The 18,413-nt window shown below is 37.7% G+C and overlaps 1 protein-coding gene across 2 annotated transcripts in view; it reads right to left on the bottom strand.

Moving 5' to 3' along the window:
- The window catches only part of EFCAB3 (EF-hand calcium binding domain 3), a 121,612-nt gene that overhangs the window by 68,873 nt on the left and 34,326 nt on the right, over nucleotides 1–18,413 (bottom strand). The window contains exons 18-27 of one of the 2 annotated variants that reach the window (XM_032870911.1): nucleotides 17,548–17,601; nucleotides 16,861–16,965; nucleotides 14,931–14,984; nucleotides 10,243–10,347; nucleotides 9,863–9,916; nucleotides 8,997–9,101; nucleotides 6,177–6,230; nucleotides 4,262–4,366; nucleotides 3,327–3,380; nucleotides 1,555–1,659 (exon numbers count right to left, since the gene is read on the bottom strand). In XM_032870911.1, coding sequence (XP_032726802.1) covers nucleotides 1,555–1,659; nucleotides 3,327–3,380; nucleotides 4,262–4,366; nucleotides 6,177–6,230; nucleotides 8,997–9,101; nucleotides 9,863–9,916; nucleotides 10,243–10,347; nucleotides 14,931–14,984; nucleotides 16,861–16,965; nucleotides 17,548–17,601 — 795 coding nt within the window. The remainder of the gene's footprint in view (nucleotides 1–1,554; nucleotides 1,660–3,326; nucleotides 3,381–4,261; nucleotides 4,367–6,176; nucleotides 6,231–8,996; nucleotides 9,102–9,862; nucleotides 9,917–10,242; nucleotides 10,348–14,930; nucleotides 14,985–16,860; nucleotides 16,966–17,547; nucleotides 17,602–18,413) is intronic. The other variant, XM_032870912.1, reaches the window with a different exon arrangement.

Below are 18,413 nucleotides of genomic sequence, written 5' to 3' on the forward strand. Positions count from 1 at the left end.
ATCCCAAAGGTTCAAAAGTAGTGATCCAAAGGGGCACCTGCACCCCAATGTTTATAGCTGCAATGTCTATAAACATTGGTGTGGAGCCCAGATGTCCATCAATAGATGAATGGATAAAGAAGATATCACATCTTCTTTATTTATATATATATATATATATATATATATATAGTGAAATATATATAATGAAATATTACACAGCCACCAAAAATTGAAATCTTGCCATTTGCAACAGCGTGGATGGAGCTAGAGCATATTATGCTGAGAGAAGTCAGTCAATCAGATAAAGACAATTATCATATGATCTCACTGATATGTGGAATTTAAGAAATAAGAAGAGGATCATAGGGGAAGAGAGGAAAAGATAAAAGAAGATGAAACCAGAGAGGGAGACAAACCATAAGAGACTCTTAATCATAGAAATCATACTGAGGGTTGCTGGAGTGGGGGAGAGGTGGGGGTATGGGGTAGCTGGGTGATGGACATTAAGGAGGGCATATGATGTAATGAGCATTGCATATTCTATGAGACTGATGAACCACTGACCTCTACCTCTAAAACCAATTAAACCAACAATATATTATATATTAATTAATTGAATTTAAATAAAAAATATAACAAAAGATCAATTAAAAAAAGGGAAAAAAAGTTATTCATTTGAGAGAGAGAGAGAGAGAAAGAGCAAGAGGCAGGAGGGTCAGATGGAGAGGGAGAAGCAGACTTCATGCTGAGCAGGGAGCCTGTGGTGTGGCTTGATCCCAGGACCCTGAGATCATGACCTGAGCTGACACCAAGAGTCAGATGTTTAACTGACTGAGCCATCCAGGCACCACTGTTCTAAACATTTTTGTCTTCATTCTGTTCCTTTTTCTGTTTCTCCCCCACTCTCACTTTTGTGTGTATGTGTGTGTTAATCATATAAGCAATGAACCTCTGTTTCACACTTCTAGCATCTTTCTTCCTTTCACCAACCACATCCCATTAGCCTTCCCCCTTTATCACCAGATAAAGGTCTTAATAGACCTTTAAAGACCAGATAAGGGTCTTAATAAAGACCCTTATCATCTGGACCTCAGCAGCAGCCTCTAAATTGTATCTCTGCCCCTGGTTTTTCTCTCCCCAGCATGTGTTTCTTCATTGTTTTCAGAGTAGACGAGTCATTGTCTACAGGATAAAGGTACTTATTTATCTATATCTGTATCTATATCTATCTATCTATCTAGTAGGTTCCACACCCAACATAAGGCTTGAACTCATGACCCTGAGATCAAGAGTTGCATGTTCTGGGGCACCTGGGTGGCTCAGTGGGTTAGGCCTCTGCTTCAGCTCGGGTCACAATCTCGGGGTTCTGGGATCGAGCCCTGCATCGGGTTCCCTGTTTGGTGGGGCGCCTGCTCCCCCCTCTCTCTCTGCCTGCCTCTGCCTACTTGTGATCTCTCTCTCTGTCAAATAAATAAATAAAATCTTAAAAAACAACAACAACAAAAAGAGTTGCATGTTCTACTGACAAAGACAGCCAGGTGCCCCAGCATAAAGGAATCCTAAAATGCTCACCAGTAACTGGTAGGTGGCTCTGCAGGTCCTGGATTTCGTTTTCTTCAAGACTGAACCCGGTATTCTGTAGAACATTTTTTAGGTTACCGACACTAACCCTTCCTCCTTAATAAAAACAAGAAAAAGTAAATAAGGATGTCACAAATGAAAAATGCAGGCCATCAACCTTTCCTAGAAATGGAAGTACAAAGAAGCTATTTACAGCAAGTTGTATGAGAGTCAGAAAGAGCACATGATACCATAACTGAGCTTCTGAGAGAAATTTATATGAGGGAAAAAAAAGTAAAGAAAGAGTTTGGCTCCTGGTGAATTAGGCAAAGACAATCATGTTATTCTGGCCAAAAAGTAAGATTTAAAACTTGCTACAGTAACAACAGATTACCTACTTAATATAATTATACTTAAAGAAAAACACCAGTTAATAAGCCAGAATAACTGAAAACTACTGTTGTAGTTTTGATCAAGTCACTATAAAATAGGATTTATAGAGTCAATTTCAGATGAGTTAAATAATAAATGAAGAAAGTGAAATCTTAGGAAATCAAAGATTAAGTATATATGATTTTTTATACACTGTCTAGACAGTAAAGGACTTCCTAAATACAAAAAAGAAGAAATCACAGAAGAAATGACTGACATAATTAAAACCATAAAAATGAAAAATGTCTGTATATCAAAATGAAACATAATGGACAGAGAGTAGATTTGTGGTTGCTCATCTGGGACGGCTGTCGGGGAATGGGGAGTGATAGCTAATGGGTACAGTATATTTTTGGGGTGATGAAATGTTCTAAATTGATTGTGGTGATGGTTATGCAACTCTGTTAGTAAATTTAAATGGGTGAATTACATGGTATGTAAATTACATTTCAATAAACTTTTGTAAAAAATACAAGATAATAAAGTAAAAATGCAAATAACCACCTGGGAAAATATTTTCTATAGCTATGACAATTGTGCTAATATCTTTAATTTATAAAGTGGTCATTCAAATTAATAGGGAAAAAACCAAATTAATAGGGAAAAGGTTGGTTTCTGATAGGATAATAATTAAAAGACTGAAAGACAGAATGGTATAAAAACAGTTTATCTTCATTGATAACAAAAAAAATTGAAACATTAATTAGATTCCATTTTTCATTTATCAAATTGGCAAGGATCAAAAATTGTGAAAATAATTTATTGTGGCCAGGGCAAAATGGGAACCTGTACTTTTACCAACTTACATTTATCGCAGCCTTAAACATGTTAAGATTTACTGGATTTACCAGAAGAATCTATCCAAAGAAAATGGCTTAAAGTTGGACAAAGATCACAGATATATAAGAGCAAATCATTGTAGACTTCCTAAGTGTTCAATAAGAAAGGAATGATTAGGTAAATTATAAATACGACCTGATGATAGAGCATTAAAAATGGTGTTTACAAAGAATTTTTAAATGACATGGTGGAATTCGTACACTAAAATTTTAGGATTAAGTATAGGATATATAAAATATACAGCAAAAGTTTAAATATCTATAGATACATATATACGAAAAAAGAATAGAGAGAACTATAATAAAAAAAGGTAATATTACCCGGCATTATGGGTAATTGCATTTTTTCTCTGTATGCTACTTTATATATTCCAGATTTTTCTCAAATAGCCAACACACAGTAGAGACTTGGATATTTGTTGAATAAATGCATAATTTCCTGACTATTTATATAATCAGAAAGAAACAGTTACAACAATCTCAGATTTTGTCCTTATCCTTCTTCTCACTCACCTTTGAAAGATTTCACTCCCTCCAGTAATTCTTTCTCAAACACCTTTTTATCAGCTGTAAGATAAACATTATTGAGTTTTTGATGATTCATAGAAATTAGTGTTTACTTTCAGAAAGGGGAAATTTAGAAATTCATCACAATTCATTCTCAGTGAAATGTGAAGTATTTAGAAAACTCGGTGTAGTGACTCTATCCCTGGACAGAATACAAGGCTATTGTTAGTGGCTAGTTTGTTGAAATACACACAGCTTTCCTTTCTCATTTTCTCCTCTCCAGTTTTACTTCATCTTTTCTTTGTTCAGCTTTCCCGCCCTTCTATCCTTTCATTTTCTTCCAGTTTAGACTTTAGATTTCCCTGAAAGGGAAAGAAGTTGTCCTATGATGGGACCTCTGACTGAAGAGGCCCCAGCTCCCTAGACCAAAATTTAAATGGTAAGAACAGGATTTTTTTTTAAATGCTAAGATTGAGTCTTTTAAAAAATATTTTTAATTGACATAAAATGTTTCAAACAGTAGAATTTCCTTCTTTTTTAAACAACAAGATTTGTTTGTTTGAGAGAGAAAGAGCACATGGGTGGGGGGAGGGGCAAAGGGAGAGGGAGAGAGAGAATCCTCAGGCTGACTCCCCACTGAGTGTGGAGACTGACTTGGAGCTGGATCCCAGGACCCAGAGATCATGACCTGAGCTGAAACCATAGTCAGTTGCTTAACTGACTGAGCCACTCAGATGCCCTAAAGAGTAAAATTTCTAATACAAAGTTTAAAACAAACCTTCTGTGAAGTTTTGAGGACTTGAGGAGATAGGAGACACTGCAGACATGGTCCCTACTTTCCCAGAATTTAGGATATTGCCATGCATAAAACAGATCTTCAATAAATATTTGTTGAATGAGTAAGCTTTTAGATATCAGTGAAATAGAACTTCAATGCTTACCAGAAACTGGCAGAGTTTTCAGAAGCTTTTTATGTTCCTTGTTTGTGATCTTTATTCCCATATCTTTCAGAACATTTTTCAGGTCCTCAGTAGGAATCTTCTCTCCTTCAGAAAGAAATACATATACATAATGAAACATCCTTCCCAGGTAGGGTTGGGGGGATGAACTAGGCACAATGAAGTCTTGTTTAGCTAATTTTCTTCCACATAAACTTATATTTCTGGAAAGTTTCTCCAGACTCCACTGGCACGTTCATACTTTTAGTTGGTCGGGACAAAAAAATCTTAGGAGTCATTCCTGACTTCTCCCTTTACCTAGTTTCCATCAGGAAACTCTGTTTATTATTTTTCAGAATTGAGATATGATTGACATGTAACATGATTTTAGTTTCAGGTATACAACATAATGGTTTGATATTGGTTTAAATTATGAAATGATCACCACAATAAGTCTAGTGAAATCCATTACCACAATAACTCCTTTAAAAATATATCCAGAACCCTAAAGATACAAACGTAGTGATCCGAAGGGGCACGTGCACCCGAATGTTTATAGCAGCAATGTCTACAATAGCCAAACTATGGAAAGAACCTAGATGTCCACCAACAGATGAATGGATAAAGAAGATGTGGTATATATACACAATGGAATACTATGCAGCCATCAAAAGAAATGAAATCTTGCCATTTGCGACGATGTGGATGGAACTAGAGGGTATCATGCTTAGCGAAATAAGTCAATTGGAGAAAGACAACTATCATATGATCTCCCTGATATGAGGAAGTGGAGATTCAACATGGGGGGTTAAGGGGGTAGGAGAAGAATAAATGAAACAAGATGGGATTGGGAGGGAGACAAACCATAAATGACTCTTAATCTCACAAAACAAACTGAGGGTTGCTGGGGGGAGGGGGGTTGGGAGGGGGGGTGGGGTTATGGACATTGGGGAGGGTATGTGCTATGGTGAGTGCTGTGAAGTGTGTAAACCTGGCGATTCACAGAACTGTATCCCTGGGGATAAAAATATATTATATGTTTATAAAAAATAAAAAAATTAAAAGCCAAAAAAAATATATCCAGAATCCAAATACTTTTTACCTCTTCATTGCTTTCTGCCCTGGTAAGAATCACCATCATTTCTCACATGGATTACTTTAAAAGCCCTTTTAGGGCTCTACTCCCTACTGCTACCTGTTCTCCACACAGAATCCAGGAAGGTCTAATAAAACCATAGGTCAGATTATATCATGTTTCTGGTCTAAAACCTGCAATGGCTTTCCATTTCTCACAGGAAAAATCCCAAGTCCTGGCAGAGATTTCACAGTCTTGACCAATTTTGCATCCACCACCTCTTTCTCCTCATCTCCTATTACCTTTTTCTTTCCTTATTCAGCCTCAGCTACATTAGCCTTCTTGTTGTTTCTTGAATAGTCCAGGCATGCTCCTGCCTTTGGGTCTTAGTCCATGGCCCCCTGCCTACAACTCTTTCCCTAGAAGTCTTCACATGGATAAAACCCTCACCTCCTTCAAGTATTTGCTCAAATGTCACCTTTTCAAGGAGGCCTGATGATCTGTTTAAAGCCACAAGTGCCTCTTTCCCCTTCCAGTCTCCTTTAGTTTCCTTTTCACTGTTTTCTAAAGCATCTATCACTTCAAACCTACTTTATAATGACTTATTTATTATGTTTATTGCTTATTTCCCCGGTAGCATGTAAGCTCCAGAGGATCAATGATCTTTATTCTGTTTGCTGATGTATCATAACTGTGTAGAACAATGCCTGGCATGTAGTAAGTGCTGAATAAACAGTTGTTTTGTGAATAAAGGAGGAAGGAATCACAACTGTGTTAAAAATATAGTTCCATATAAAACTTCAAGACCACATAATATAATCTTCATCATAACATCTCACTCACCTGTGATATTTTTAACTTCATCCATCAACACATTTAAGTCAGTCTTTCCATTATCTTTAAGATAAAAAAGTGCCAAAAAGATTTTTAGAAAAATTGTGAAACAGATACCCCAAATTCAACCATTTAGAAACATTTTTCCTAGAAGTTTATTATTTTTTCATGTCATCAGTTTAAGTTAATATAGCTCTTGCATTTTATGCTGTCAAAATCTATACAGCACAATACATGAGGCAAGGTTTAAAGCACTCTCCTGTCCTTCAAGACAATCTGCTACTTATTAGACTACTCTTTTCAGGCACTGAAATGACCTCTTTTTAGGGTCTGAAATTAAAAAAAAATTATTATTATTTTTCAAGATTTCATTTATTTACTTGTCAGAGAGAGAGAGAGAGAGAGCGAGCACAGGCAGAGGCAGAGGCAGAGGCAGGTGGAGAATCAGGCTCCCTGCCGAGCAAGGAGCCCAATGTGGGACCCGATCCCAGGATATTGGAATCATGACCCAAGCCGAAGGCATCTGCTTAACCAACTGAGCCATCCAGGCGTCCCTCGGGGTCTGAAATGTTTTGAGAGTTTAAAAATCTTGTTTAAAACCGATGCTTCCATTTTGTCAGTGCTAACTTTACCTTTGGGCTTATGATCACCTTGGTATCAAGTGATCCTCTTAAAGGACAGCGTGCTGGTATGCGTGCCTGGCTGCTCTTAGGTTGCCAAAATGATAATCATCACGTTGATGTATTCAGTTAAATTCCCAGTGTATGAGGACAACACTTTTGTTTCGCAGTGCCTATTCTCAATTGAAAGTCTTTTTCATAGATGATGCACTTAAATTTTTTAGTATATTTCTCCAAGTCTGAAGTTATTAGAGGTCAGTGGATACATTTTTAGTAGTTTGTAAAATTGCAAGTTTGAGAAACACTGGTTTGCAATGTTAAGATAGTAGTTAAAAGATGCTACTGCTGGGGTGCCTGGGTGGCTCAGTGGGTTAAAGACTCTGCCTTTGGCTCGGGTCATGATCCTAGGGTCCTGGGATCAAGACCCGCATTGGGCTCTCTGCTCAGCGGGGAGCCTGCTTCCTCCTCTCTCTGTCTCTGCCTGCCGCTCTGCCTACTTGTCTGTCAAATAAATAAATAAAATCTTTAAAAAAAAAAGATGCTACTGCTCTAATAGGAAAGATTCTGTTTGGAACCTTAAGCTGTCTACAGACCTACTCTTTCTCCACTTATAACTTAGTCAACAGTGTCAATCCATCACCACTCAAACATGTTCACATTCTAATTTTATGTGTAATAATAATCCAAAGATTGTAAATTCCCCTAAGGGTGAGAAACCAAGAATCACTTTGTACTCCTACTATTACTTCAGCATTGGTTTAAGGGTCTGCACAAGATTGATGACCCAAAGAAATATTTACTTATAATTAAGTTCCAGTAAAATGCAAACATATTATAAAGAATGAATTAGCTTTGAAACCATACACATATCCTAGGTTCTCAGATATGGAATTTTTCCTTGCTTGTTCTTTTTTTACGTCTTTTCAATTACGATAATCTTTTATTGGTATCCTTTTATAATTTTATAGCATTTATGATGATGATGATGAAGAAGAATACTATTATGTTATGACTTTCAAGCAGGATAAGGAAGAACCTTTAGTGGAGAATATTCTGTGCCTATAAAGGACAGATCCCCTTATGTCTTTTACTTTGTGGTCTCTAATCAGCTCCATTGAGGCCCCTGGACCCCTGAAAGAGTTTTGCATTCTGTCTCAAATGATGCCACAGATATACAAAGTAGTCTTTAAGAATTAGTTTAGAATTAGCCTCACACTTTAAATCATTGTGCTGGTATCTTTTCTCATGTTTCAGTATACTAGAAAAACAAGGCAATGACAACTATCTGCATTTATTGAACTGGTTGGTAGATTAAAAGAGCTATGGAAGGGATTAAAAAAGACAAAGAAAAAGTCATTTTTGGAAAAACTGCTTACCTCTTATTAAGGCAAATGATCTAGAACAGTGCCTGACACATCATAGGCATTCAATTCAAGTTTATGGAATAAAAGAATGAAAGGTACTACTGATTTAGAAAAGCCCCTATTCACTGACTTGGATCAATCTTGCATCTTTGCTATTTCTTCAAGGGCACAGATGTCTCTTAAAATATCCTCATGAATTTTCCTCAGTTTTACTGGCATGAGTCTAATGTATGCCGATTAATGACATGAAGTACTGCTATCTGTCTTCTTAAATTTATTAGTTCTGGAAGTTCATGGAAGTTCATGGCAGTATGGCAGAGTGGCTAAGAGACAATTTCTGGAGCCAGATTATCTGTCCACCACTTACTAGCTCTCTGACTTTAGGCACACTACTCGACTTTTCTATGCCTTCACATATAAGTTTCCTTATATGTGAAATGGGAATAAAAAGAGAACTTGCTTTGTAGAGTTATTTGCAAGATTAAATAAGGTAATATGCACAAAGTGCTTAAAACAGTGCCTTGCATAGGTCAGGACCATGTAGTGTCAGTCATTGTTATTTAATGCTGGGTTAGCAGTAGGGACTCAAAGATTAAAATCTGAGTATTCTCTGTTAGACCCTGGCATTCCTGTGAAGAGTGACACTTGCCATTTATATGGGGCAGCATTCTTGGTGATCCTTCCCCAAGTGATAACCACTGGGCCCAGTTTGGTAGCTATGCTAAAGTCCTCGCTCTTTCTTTTTCTTCCTCTCTTATACATTCTATCTTTAGTCATTCCAGGACTGAGACCAGCCTTAAGTCCAAAGTTTGGCTCACGGGTATACTGTCACTCAAAACTCTCACCGTCAAGTGGTAGACAGTCCTTCAGTTCCTGAACTTCTTTTTCCTTGAGATTAAGTCCCATGATTTCCAAGAAAGTGTCCACCTTATTTGGAGACACCTTCACCCCTTAGGGAAGAAAGGGATGAGACATGAAAAATATTTGCAATGATGTCAAGAGTGGGTGATTATAGATCATGCCTAGGTATCAGTACTACATAGACAATGAAAAGCAAAGAAAAATTAAACCAACCAAGTCAATGTGGTTTTGGTAACTAAGTCAGGAATTCCTAAACCCTGATCTGTGTGATTCTGTTAGGACTTTGAGGAAAACATTTAAGAGAAGAAAGTGAGTGGTTATGGGTATTTGTAAGTCATGGCAAAGACTAAAATCAGACTCTTTACATGTGTTCACACAGAAGAACTCAAAACTTGCCAAATTAATGGAGAATTATAAATCCATTTATCCACCCATCCACCCAGCCAGCCAGCCAGCCATCTGTTGAGCCATATAGACAGCCAATCCATGGATTTACTCTGTCATGATTCTCTGGGAAACTTTTAAAGAACATATGTTTCTAAATACTATCTCTGGAAATTCAAGATCAATATGACTGGAAAGGAGCCTAGCTATTTGAATGCTTTATTTCCCCCTTTGTGATTCTGATATACAGCTTTATTTGGGAACCACTGCTTTTCGGTTACTGTATTTAAACCATTTTAGTGATGGCAGTATGCTTGAAGCATATAAAGAATAACCACTGACTTAACAAATAGTTGGAAAAGTTGGATTAATAATCTGAAAATTGTAAAACAGGATGAAATTTTGAAAATCAAAGCAAAGCTTGGTGACATGTTTTACTTGCCTTTTCATCAAGCTTCTTACTCACCTTCAAGAGACTCTAACTCTTTCATCAATCTGTTCACATATACCTTTCCTTTGTCTGTAAGAAAGGGAAAAATTCAAGTTTCAGGAAGTAGTGCTGATATTTAAATGAATTTAGATGAAACATGCCTAAGTTCAGAAACATAGACGTTGAAATGTTTTATTCTAAAAATTTATATTATTTTACTTTCAAGAATAAAACTTAAGAGTGGAGACAGCTGTTTGGTGAAATCATTTTGGTGATGGAGGCAGGGGTGGGGGGCATGAAACATTCCTTGTAGAGAGAGTATTAGTTATAAAAAGTCCACATACTTAACTCTCCTTGAGGGTCACTGTGATTTTTTTATGCCCCACCCCCACCACTATGATATTTTTAATGCTTACTATCGACTGGAAGCTTGTTTTGCAGGTCCAGGCTTTTATCTTCTGGGAGCGTTATCCCCATTTTCCCCAGAAAACTATCCAGGTTACTAGTATCGACCTTCTCACCTTTAAAAAGTAAAAGGTGGTAATGGTTGAAAAGCTGAAGAATAACGATCCTATATTATAAAAAAATGTCCATATGACATTTGCTGATTAAACAATGAAGTAAACCAACACGAATGCCAGCTAAGACATAATCTTAGAGCTTTTTGGCTGAAACAGTGATGATCAAATGTAGGCTGGGAGTCAGGAGATGGAAACATTCACCAGTATATGGGTAGAGTGAGAGAACAATCAATAAGGAAAATGATGCTGTTGAAATATAATTTTCTGCCAACATTAAAATCTTGATTTTGCAGAGACTTCTTAATTATATATCATGGAACCATACGGGACTTTTCTCCAGGAGCTTCTTTCTAAGCCCAGACTGGCTCTCTGTTGCACCTCAGGGATTTGGTGGGCTTGCTTGCTTCTCTTCTTGCCAGCTACTACCACCCAGTATACTTTTTGGGCTTCCCTAAGGGTGGCTAGGAAAATAGGTGCAGTCTTCCAGCTCGTTTCTTTTTAGTGTCCCAGGAATACTAGCACATAGATATTTTTATTCTTAGGGCTTTAATATAAGTGCTACAGCGAGACAGACAAGGGAACACCAGACTATCCCCAAAACGGGTAAGACACAAAGCTAACAAGTTTTGTTTGGTAATGGACTTGGTTTTAGTTGCTGGGTACAAGGGCAGGATCACCACTTATCCTTGCCCCCTGTAGCTATTCCCCAATCTGCTTGTGGGATGGCCATGCGAAATTTTCCTTCATGATGGCTCTTCCCTCTAGCTTGAAGAGGCGGTTTAGCAACAAAAACAACAAAATGGTAATTATGTGAGGTGAAGAATGTATTAACTAACCATATTGTGGTAAACATTGTGAAATACATATGTGTATCAAATCATCACAACGTAAACCTTAAACTTACACCATGTTAAATATCAATTGTATCTCAAGAAAACAAGGGGGAAGGAAAGATGCTATTTAGGTAGCCAGTTTGGACCTCCTAATCATTTCTAATTACAGAAAAAGAAAAGTCTTGTTTTTATTTATTTATTTTTAAAAAGATTTTATTTATTTATTTGAGAGAGAGTGAGCGAGAGAGAGCATGAGCAGGGTGGAGGGAGAGCAGGAGAGAGAAAAGCTGACTCCCTGCTGAGCAGGGAGCCCCATGCAGAACTCAATCCCAGAACCCTGAGATCATGACCACAGCTGAAGGCAGAAGCTTAACCGACTGAGCCACCCAGGTGCCCCCAAACTCTTGCTTTTCATCCTCTGGAACCATACTGCAGTGCTTCCATTGGAAGGATACTATCTGGGGAGTTAGCCAGTTTTCTGCACAAGCGCCTGGGAGGAAATGTTTACAAGGGTTCCCCCGCTCGCCCTGGGCCCGACTGCTTCAGACCTCTTCTGTGATGCCTTGGGCTATTGGAGCTTCTGATACCCGCCCCCTCCTAGTAACCAGCCAAAAGAATGACTCTTCAGACACAACAAAGCAGTTCTCTAGTCTGCTATGCTGATCTTGTTTGGACAGACATGGGCCTTCTTGTCTCAAGACTGTCTAACCACACCATTCATCTGTATCATTCCCATTCTTCAAAATATAAGCCTGCAACATTTTCTATCCTCTTGAATCTATTCTGTGCCTTACCACTCTGAGTTTTCTTTCTATTTTTAGCTTTCTTTTCACTCTTCCCATAGTGCCCTCTCAGAGTCATATTTCACTAAGTATGAATTTTTCGATATCTTCAGTCTCTTTACATACTCTTATCTTCTTTCCTAACTGAACTTTGCCTGTTCCTGATATTTTCCTTTTTTATTTCATTTTTTTTTTCCTTGTGAGAGAAAGCTGCTCTTTTTTCTACATCCCATTTGCCTTAGGTCTTGCAATCTCCTAGATCCTGACTGCTGTTTTCTGGCCATACTCAAACCCCTCCCCTTGTGAGAATTACGGTATTTGGATTTCTTTTTACTGTCACTGACTTTTTGGTCATTAAGGAGCTTGTCCCATTACTCACAGTCTTCCTCTGCACCCACATTCCTGGCATCATTATAGGGAATACCAGTCTTCATATGGAGAGTTCATTCCACAACCTGGCCTCCAAATTTCTTGAGCTCCTTATCCTCCATGACTGTCTCCTAAATTCTATACTAGTTAACCATCATGGATAGCCTGAACTTTGTCATCACCTGGAAATGCTTTGCCTCTAAAATCTCAAATTCTAACCTATCTACTTTTGGCCAAAACCTCATATTCTTCCACTTCTTTTACTTCCTTACTCCTACCACACCCATTTCTACAGAGACTTTCATTCCCTCCTCTCTCACTTTCCTCCAAGTTCATAATTTCCATCATAACTTCACTTCTCTTATCCACTAGAGAACTTAACCACTCTCTTGACTATACTTTTAATGCCTTTATGCTTTCATCCTTTTGGCACATCAGCCTTAAGAATCTTTGACTTTGGTGCAACTGAAGAATATCATAATCATGTGAAAAGTTGCCATTACTTATTTTTTATTTTTTTTCAAATTAAATTAAATTCCAATTCAACTAATTAACATGTAGTATATTATTAGTTTCCGAGGTAGAGTTCAGTGATTCCTCAGTTGTGTATACACCCAGTGCTCATTATATCATGTCCTTGTCTCAGTGTCCATCACCTAAGTACCCTATCCCGCTGTTGGCAAGGATGTGGAGAAAGAGGAACCCTCTTACACTGCTAGTGGGAATGCAAGCTAGTGCAGCCTCTCTGGAAAACAGCATGGAGTTTCCTCAAAAAGTTGAAAATAGAGCTACCCTATGACCCAGCAATTGCCATTACTTATTTATAACATCCGACTTTGGTTAGACTCTTGGCACTTCTCAGCAGGGTTTTCATATATATATTCCTCAACTCTAGTTCCTATTCTCTATCAGAGCTATCCCAGACCATCGACACTTTCCTTAACGTCTTGTACCTCGCCACTTCTTTTCATAGATAATTGTTTCATAGATGATTCTGTTTCCTACTATACAGAGAAAATTGAAGCTTTTAGGTAAAATCCTCTGAATTTTACCTACACATGTATGTAGATTCTCTATATCTGTATCCTTCCTGACTTGAAGTCTGCTGGCCTCAGAAAAAGAGGTGGCCTCAGATTCTTACATATTTTAACTGCCTAAGGTTCAGTCTCCCTTAGGTGTCTTACAGGAGCCTTGAACCTGATATGATCAAATGGAAACTGTATCTTTACTTCTAAATTTACTTTACTGAATTCCTTATTTTGTTCAATGTCACTGTCATCCACCCAACTAGCCAGCTCAGAAACTGAGGTGTCATCCTTCATTCCACCCTTTTGATCTATCTCTATACCTGATCAGTAACCAAATTCTATGGATTCTATATCCGTAACATCTCTTCTATATGTCCCTTCCTCTCAAGTCTCACAGAGAATGATTTACTTCTGCCCTTTATTGTCTTTTGCCTGGACAATTACAACATGCTCTCTCACTAGTTTCCTTGACTCTATTCTTGTACATGTATCTTCATCTGTCCTTTATACTTCTGCTAGAGCAATATTTCTAATATGCAAATCTAATCACATAGACTCCTGCTTAAAACCCTGGAATGCCTCCCCATTCTGTGCAGATCAAATTCATACTATTCTACTAGGTATTCAGGGTCCTCCGTGATTTATGAATCTCCTATGGCTGTAACAAATTACCAAAAACATGGTGGTGTAAAACAATACAGATTTTTTTCTCTTATAGTTCTGGAGGTCAGAAGCCTCAAATTAGTTTCACTGAGCTGAAGTCAAGGAGTTAGCTGGGTGGTTCCTTGAGGAGACTCTCAGGAAGAATCCGCTCCCTTGCCTATTCTATTTCTAGAGGCCATTTACACTCCTTAACTTACTCTTCTATCTGAAAAGCCAGCTGTGTAGCATCTTGCTTCTGTTGTCACATTGCCCTCTACTTTTTCTGCTATCCACTATCGCTTTGCTTTCTGGTTTTAAGGACGCTTGTAATTATATTTAGCATTCAACTGGATAACCAAGGATAACCACCCCATCTCAAGACCTTAATCACACCTCCACGGTCTTTTTGGCTATATAAAGGAACAGCCACAAGTTGTGGGGATTAAGACCTGGATATCTTTAGGAGCCATTACTCAGCCCACCACGTCCCACTCTTATTCTCTAAGTTTATTCCTTGCCAAACTCCCGATAGCATTTATGCTTTAGCTACTCCAGCTTTTTTCTAGTTCCATACAGTATTATACAGTTTCTCATTTTTGTGGCTTTTATTATTATTTTTTTCCCTATCAGGAATGCCCATCCTACTCTGACAAAACTGACCTAACTTTTGAGGATGTGCTCATGTGTTGCCCATTCTATTAAAGCATTTCCCAATTTCTCTTCCTCGGGTGCAAGTGACCATTCTGCCCCTTCTTTACTTTGTGTAGGTTTTTAACATAGCACTGATGACATTTTACTGCATTTATTCATATGTATTTATAAGTTTTTTCCTTGGTCCAGCTAAATAAGTTTCTGGAAGGTTGGTTTTTGTTGATTCACATTTGGGATATACAGATGTTGAATAATGAGGTAATAAAGATCTAACCCACCTGTAAAAAGATTTCCTTCATCCATTACCACATTCACGTCAATCTTCCCCTCATCTGTAAGATAGAATTTTATGTGTAAAACAATAATAGAGAGAAATAGAAGACATAAAAGTCATCACTGAAGTACAACACAAAATTCAGCAAATTTTAATGATTTGCTCTAGAATTTTATCCTATTTTCTTATTAAATGGAAAATGTGGAAAGACAAAGCCCTGATTATGAAAGAGATACTTAATTTCATACTTCTAACCACAGTTTTTATTCTATTAAGATAAGCTCCACATAGCAGAGCACTGGGCTGAAACTTAAAAAAAATAGCCCTCTCAGGGCACCTGAGTGGCTCATTTCATTAAGCATCTGCCTTCAGTTCAGGTCATGGAGTTGGGGGGTCTTGGGATTGAGCTCTGCCTTGGACTCCCTGCTCAGCGGGGAAGCCTGCTTCTCCCTCTCCCTCTGCCTTTCCCCCGTTCATGCTCTCTCTCTCTCTCTCAAATAAATAAATAAAATCTTAAAAAAAATAAAAATAAAAAGTAGCCCTCCATTTTCAGATAAGGAAGAACTCCATTTTATTGATTATGATGCTGAATAGCATCTTAAAGGGGGCAAATGTTTCAATAGGAAAGATGGGACTTAGAGCATTAATAATGTCTATTTCTGTACTGGAATGATAGGTGGCACTTAGCTGTGTTCTTCCACTACCCACACTCATGATATATTTAAAAAGCTTTGATCAATCTAATTGAAATTTAATAAAAATTTTTTAATTTTGTATTTTTAAAATCTTTGTGTTGTATTTTCCTCTTAAATGAGGGATGTAGAAGGAACAGCTTGAGATTGTTAGTGCCTCACAGGAAAATGTCTCATCCATTCTCATGTATTTCAACTAGTCCCACAGAAGACTTAGGATAGTCTTGTTTATTTATTTATTTTTTAAAGATTTTTATTTATTTATTTGACAGACAGATCACAAGTAGGCAGAGAGAGAGAGGAGGAAGCAGGCTCCCCACTGAGCAGAGAGCCTGATGTGGGGCCCAATCCCAGGACCCTGGGATCATGGCCTGAGCCGAAGGCAGAGGCTTTAACCCACTGAGCCACCCAGGCGCCCCCTTAGGATAGTCTGAAACAGGTCTGTAATGCTATTTCCTGTGGGCTCATTGACCTGAGAAGTAATACTCAGGGAGATGGCTGATACTTTCACAACCAAAATGCCTGTTGTGGTATTCCAGTAAACTTTCAAGATACCTGGAAAATATAATAAGAAAAAATACCTCCATCTGGGGTGCCTGGGTGTAAGCAAGCCCTTGTAAGGACAGGCTCCATCTGCACTGTGCCTGTCGCCTGCTGGAGTTTCCATGGGTGCTTGTTTTCTAGGGGTAGTCACAGCATTGTTTTTTTTTTTTTTTTTAAATTTTACTGCCAGTATAGTTAATATACAGTGTTATATTAGTTTCAAGTATACAATATAGTGATTCAACAATTCTATACATTACTCAGTGCTCATAATGACAAACACACCCCTTGGTCCCCATGGAATGCCTTTTTTTTTTACTGGAGAATTTCTATATATCTTCTGACAAGTCTTTCTCCAATTCCCTACTTGGCCAACTTAGCTTTTCCCACCTTTAGGATCTTATTGAATGCATTTTTAGTATTATAGCACAACCACATAGTGTTATGATGACCTGTCAGCATATATGTCTCCTTACCAGACTGAGAGAACTCCTAGAGGACAGAGAATCTGTCATCATATTTTTATATTCCTAATAGGTATGTATATTAGGCACTCAAAGTCCACTGCAGGAATTGATGAGTTCTTGACGACTGGGCCTTACCCTTCTGGGTTTTTTTTCTTATGTTTCTACATACTCTAAATATACTCTCAGAAATTCTCATATATGAATGCCAAGTTTCACAGTAGAAGCAGCTTACCATCAGCAGGCAGCTTGCTGAGTAGGTCAAGGTATTCCTCTTCTTCCAGGTCAAAGCCCATACTTTCCATGAAGGGTCCCAAATTATTAACATTAAGCTCCACTCCTTAGGGAAAAAAAAGATAAGAGTGAGAGAAGCAAACGATAGTGATAAAGTAAAAAATGCCAGGCATTATTTAGAGGGAGTACAATCAAAGAATAATAAATTTATTTAAATGGAAAGAGATAGCATGGGCATCAAGAACAGAATCTGTTCCTCCTTTTTGTCCAGAGGATTATAGCTCTCATGAGACATTAATAAGGAGAAAACTAAAGGATTAGGCAAGTCTGCTGAATTCTGGTAAGACACTGCCTTTGTAATCCTACTCCAAAAATAGGACTTGAAATGATAAAGACAAAAATAATTCCTTTTAATGTAGTTACATTAAAAGTTGTAAACGGTCTGCCTCTCTGCCTACTTGTGATCTTTTCTGTCAAATAAATAAATAAAATCTTTAAACAAACAAACAAAAAATTAAAAAAAAATCCCACTACTGACTTAAAAAAAAAGTTGCAAACCATGAGACAAGAATACTTAATAAATAAATGGGTTGGGTTGGCAAATTTGTCATCACCAAAAATTAATGTGGATTTTAAAACCTAAATGTAAAACATAAGGAGTCTCAATTTTACCTGACTGTTCACTTACCTTTGAGAGACCTTATGCCATCCAGCAATCTATGCTTATACAGTTTTCCAGCAGCTGTGGGATAGGACACAATAAAGTAATTGGTAAGGGAGCCTGTTGTAATAATTCAAAACATAGCAATTTCAGAAAGGACAACTCTTAAAGTTTTACTTATTTTTTTTTTCTGTTTATATTCCAACTTAAGAGTTAGACCAATGGCTGAAAGCTCTCAAGAGTAACCTACCCACTTTATGATTTGACAATTGAAACAGTTATTGGTGGTGTCTTGCCATACTTTTTTTCATATCTTTTCATCTAATTCTCATTTCCTACTCTTTTGCATAAGGTCACACACATTAATGCTCCCAAGGGTAAGAGTAGATCTACTGGGACTCATGAGTTAAGAGATGGATGAGTTCTGAGCTAAACAACCTGATGGCCAGAATAGGACATCTTTGAATATTAGCATTTAACATTTCTACATGTTTTTCACATGATATCAAATGGATATCGTTTTAAATATTTCCACTGACAAGCCCATGAAAATAAATTCCACAAGGTAATCCCTTAGTGAGCTCTCTCATCTGTTGCCATCACAGGCTTCATATTTTACAAAAATTCAAATATAGATTTCTATTCCTACATAGATGACGCGTTAGCATGAATTCCTGGCTCCTTTCCCAGAAATCAACCCTGAAGAAACTGAAGTCTGAGCAGAAGCTTGGATTCTAGGAATGAAGTGAAAAGCCACAGCGACACCAGTAGGTGATAGAAAGCTGTCCCGGTGTGAGTGTATGTGCTTACAGCCTAGAGTGGAGGGCTTACTGGCAGTGCAGTTAAAGGACCAATTAGGGAAATACGAAAAGAAACTTCTGCCCTCACCTCTC

Source organism: Lontra canadensis, unplaced genomic scaffold, assembly GCF_010015895.1.
Source record: "Lontra canadensis isolate GAN:19392208 unplaced genomic scaffold, GSC_riverotter_1.0 scaffold41, whole genome shotgun sequence".
NCBI classification, from domain to species: Eukaryota; Metazoa; Chordata; class Mammalia; order Carnivora; family Mustelidae; genus Lontra; species Lontra canadensis.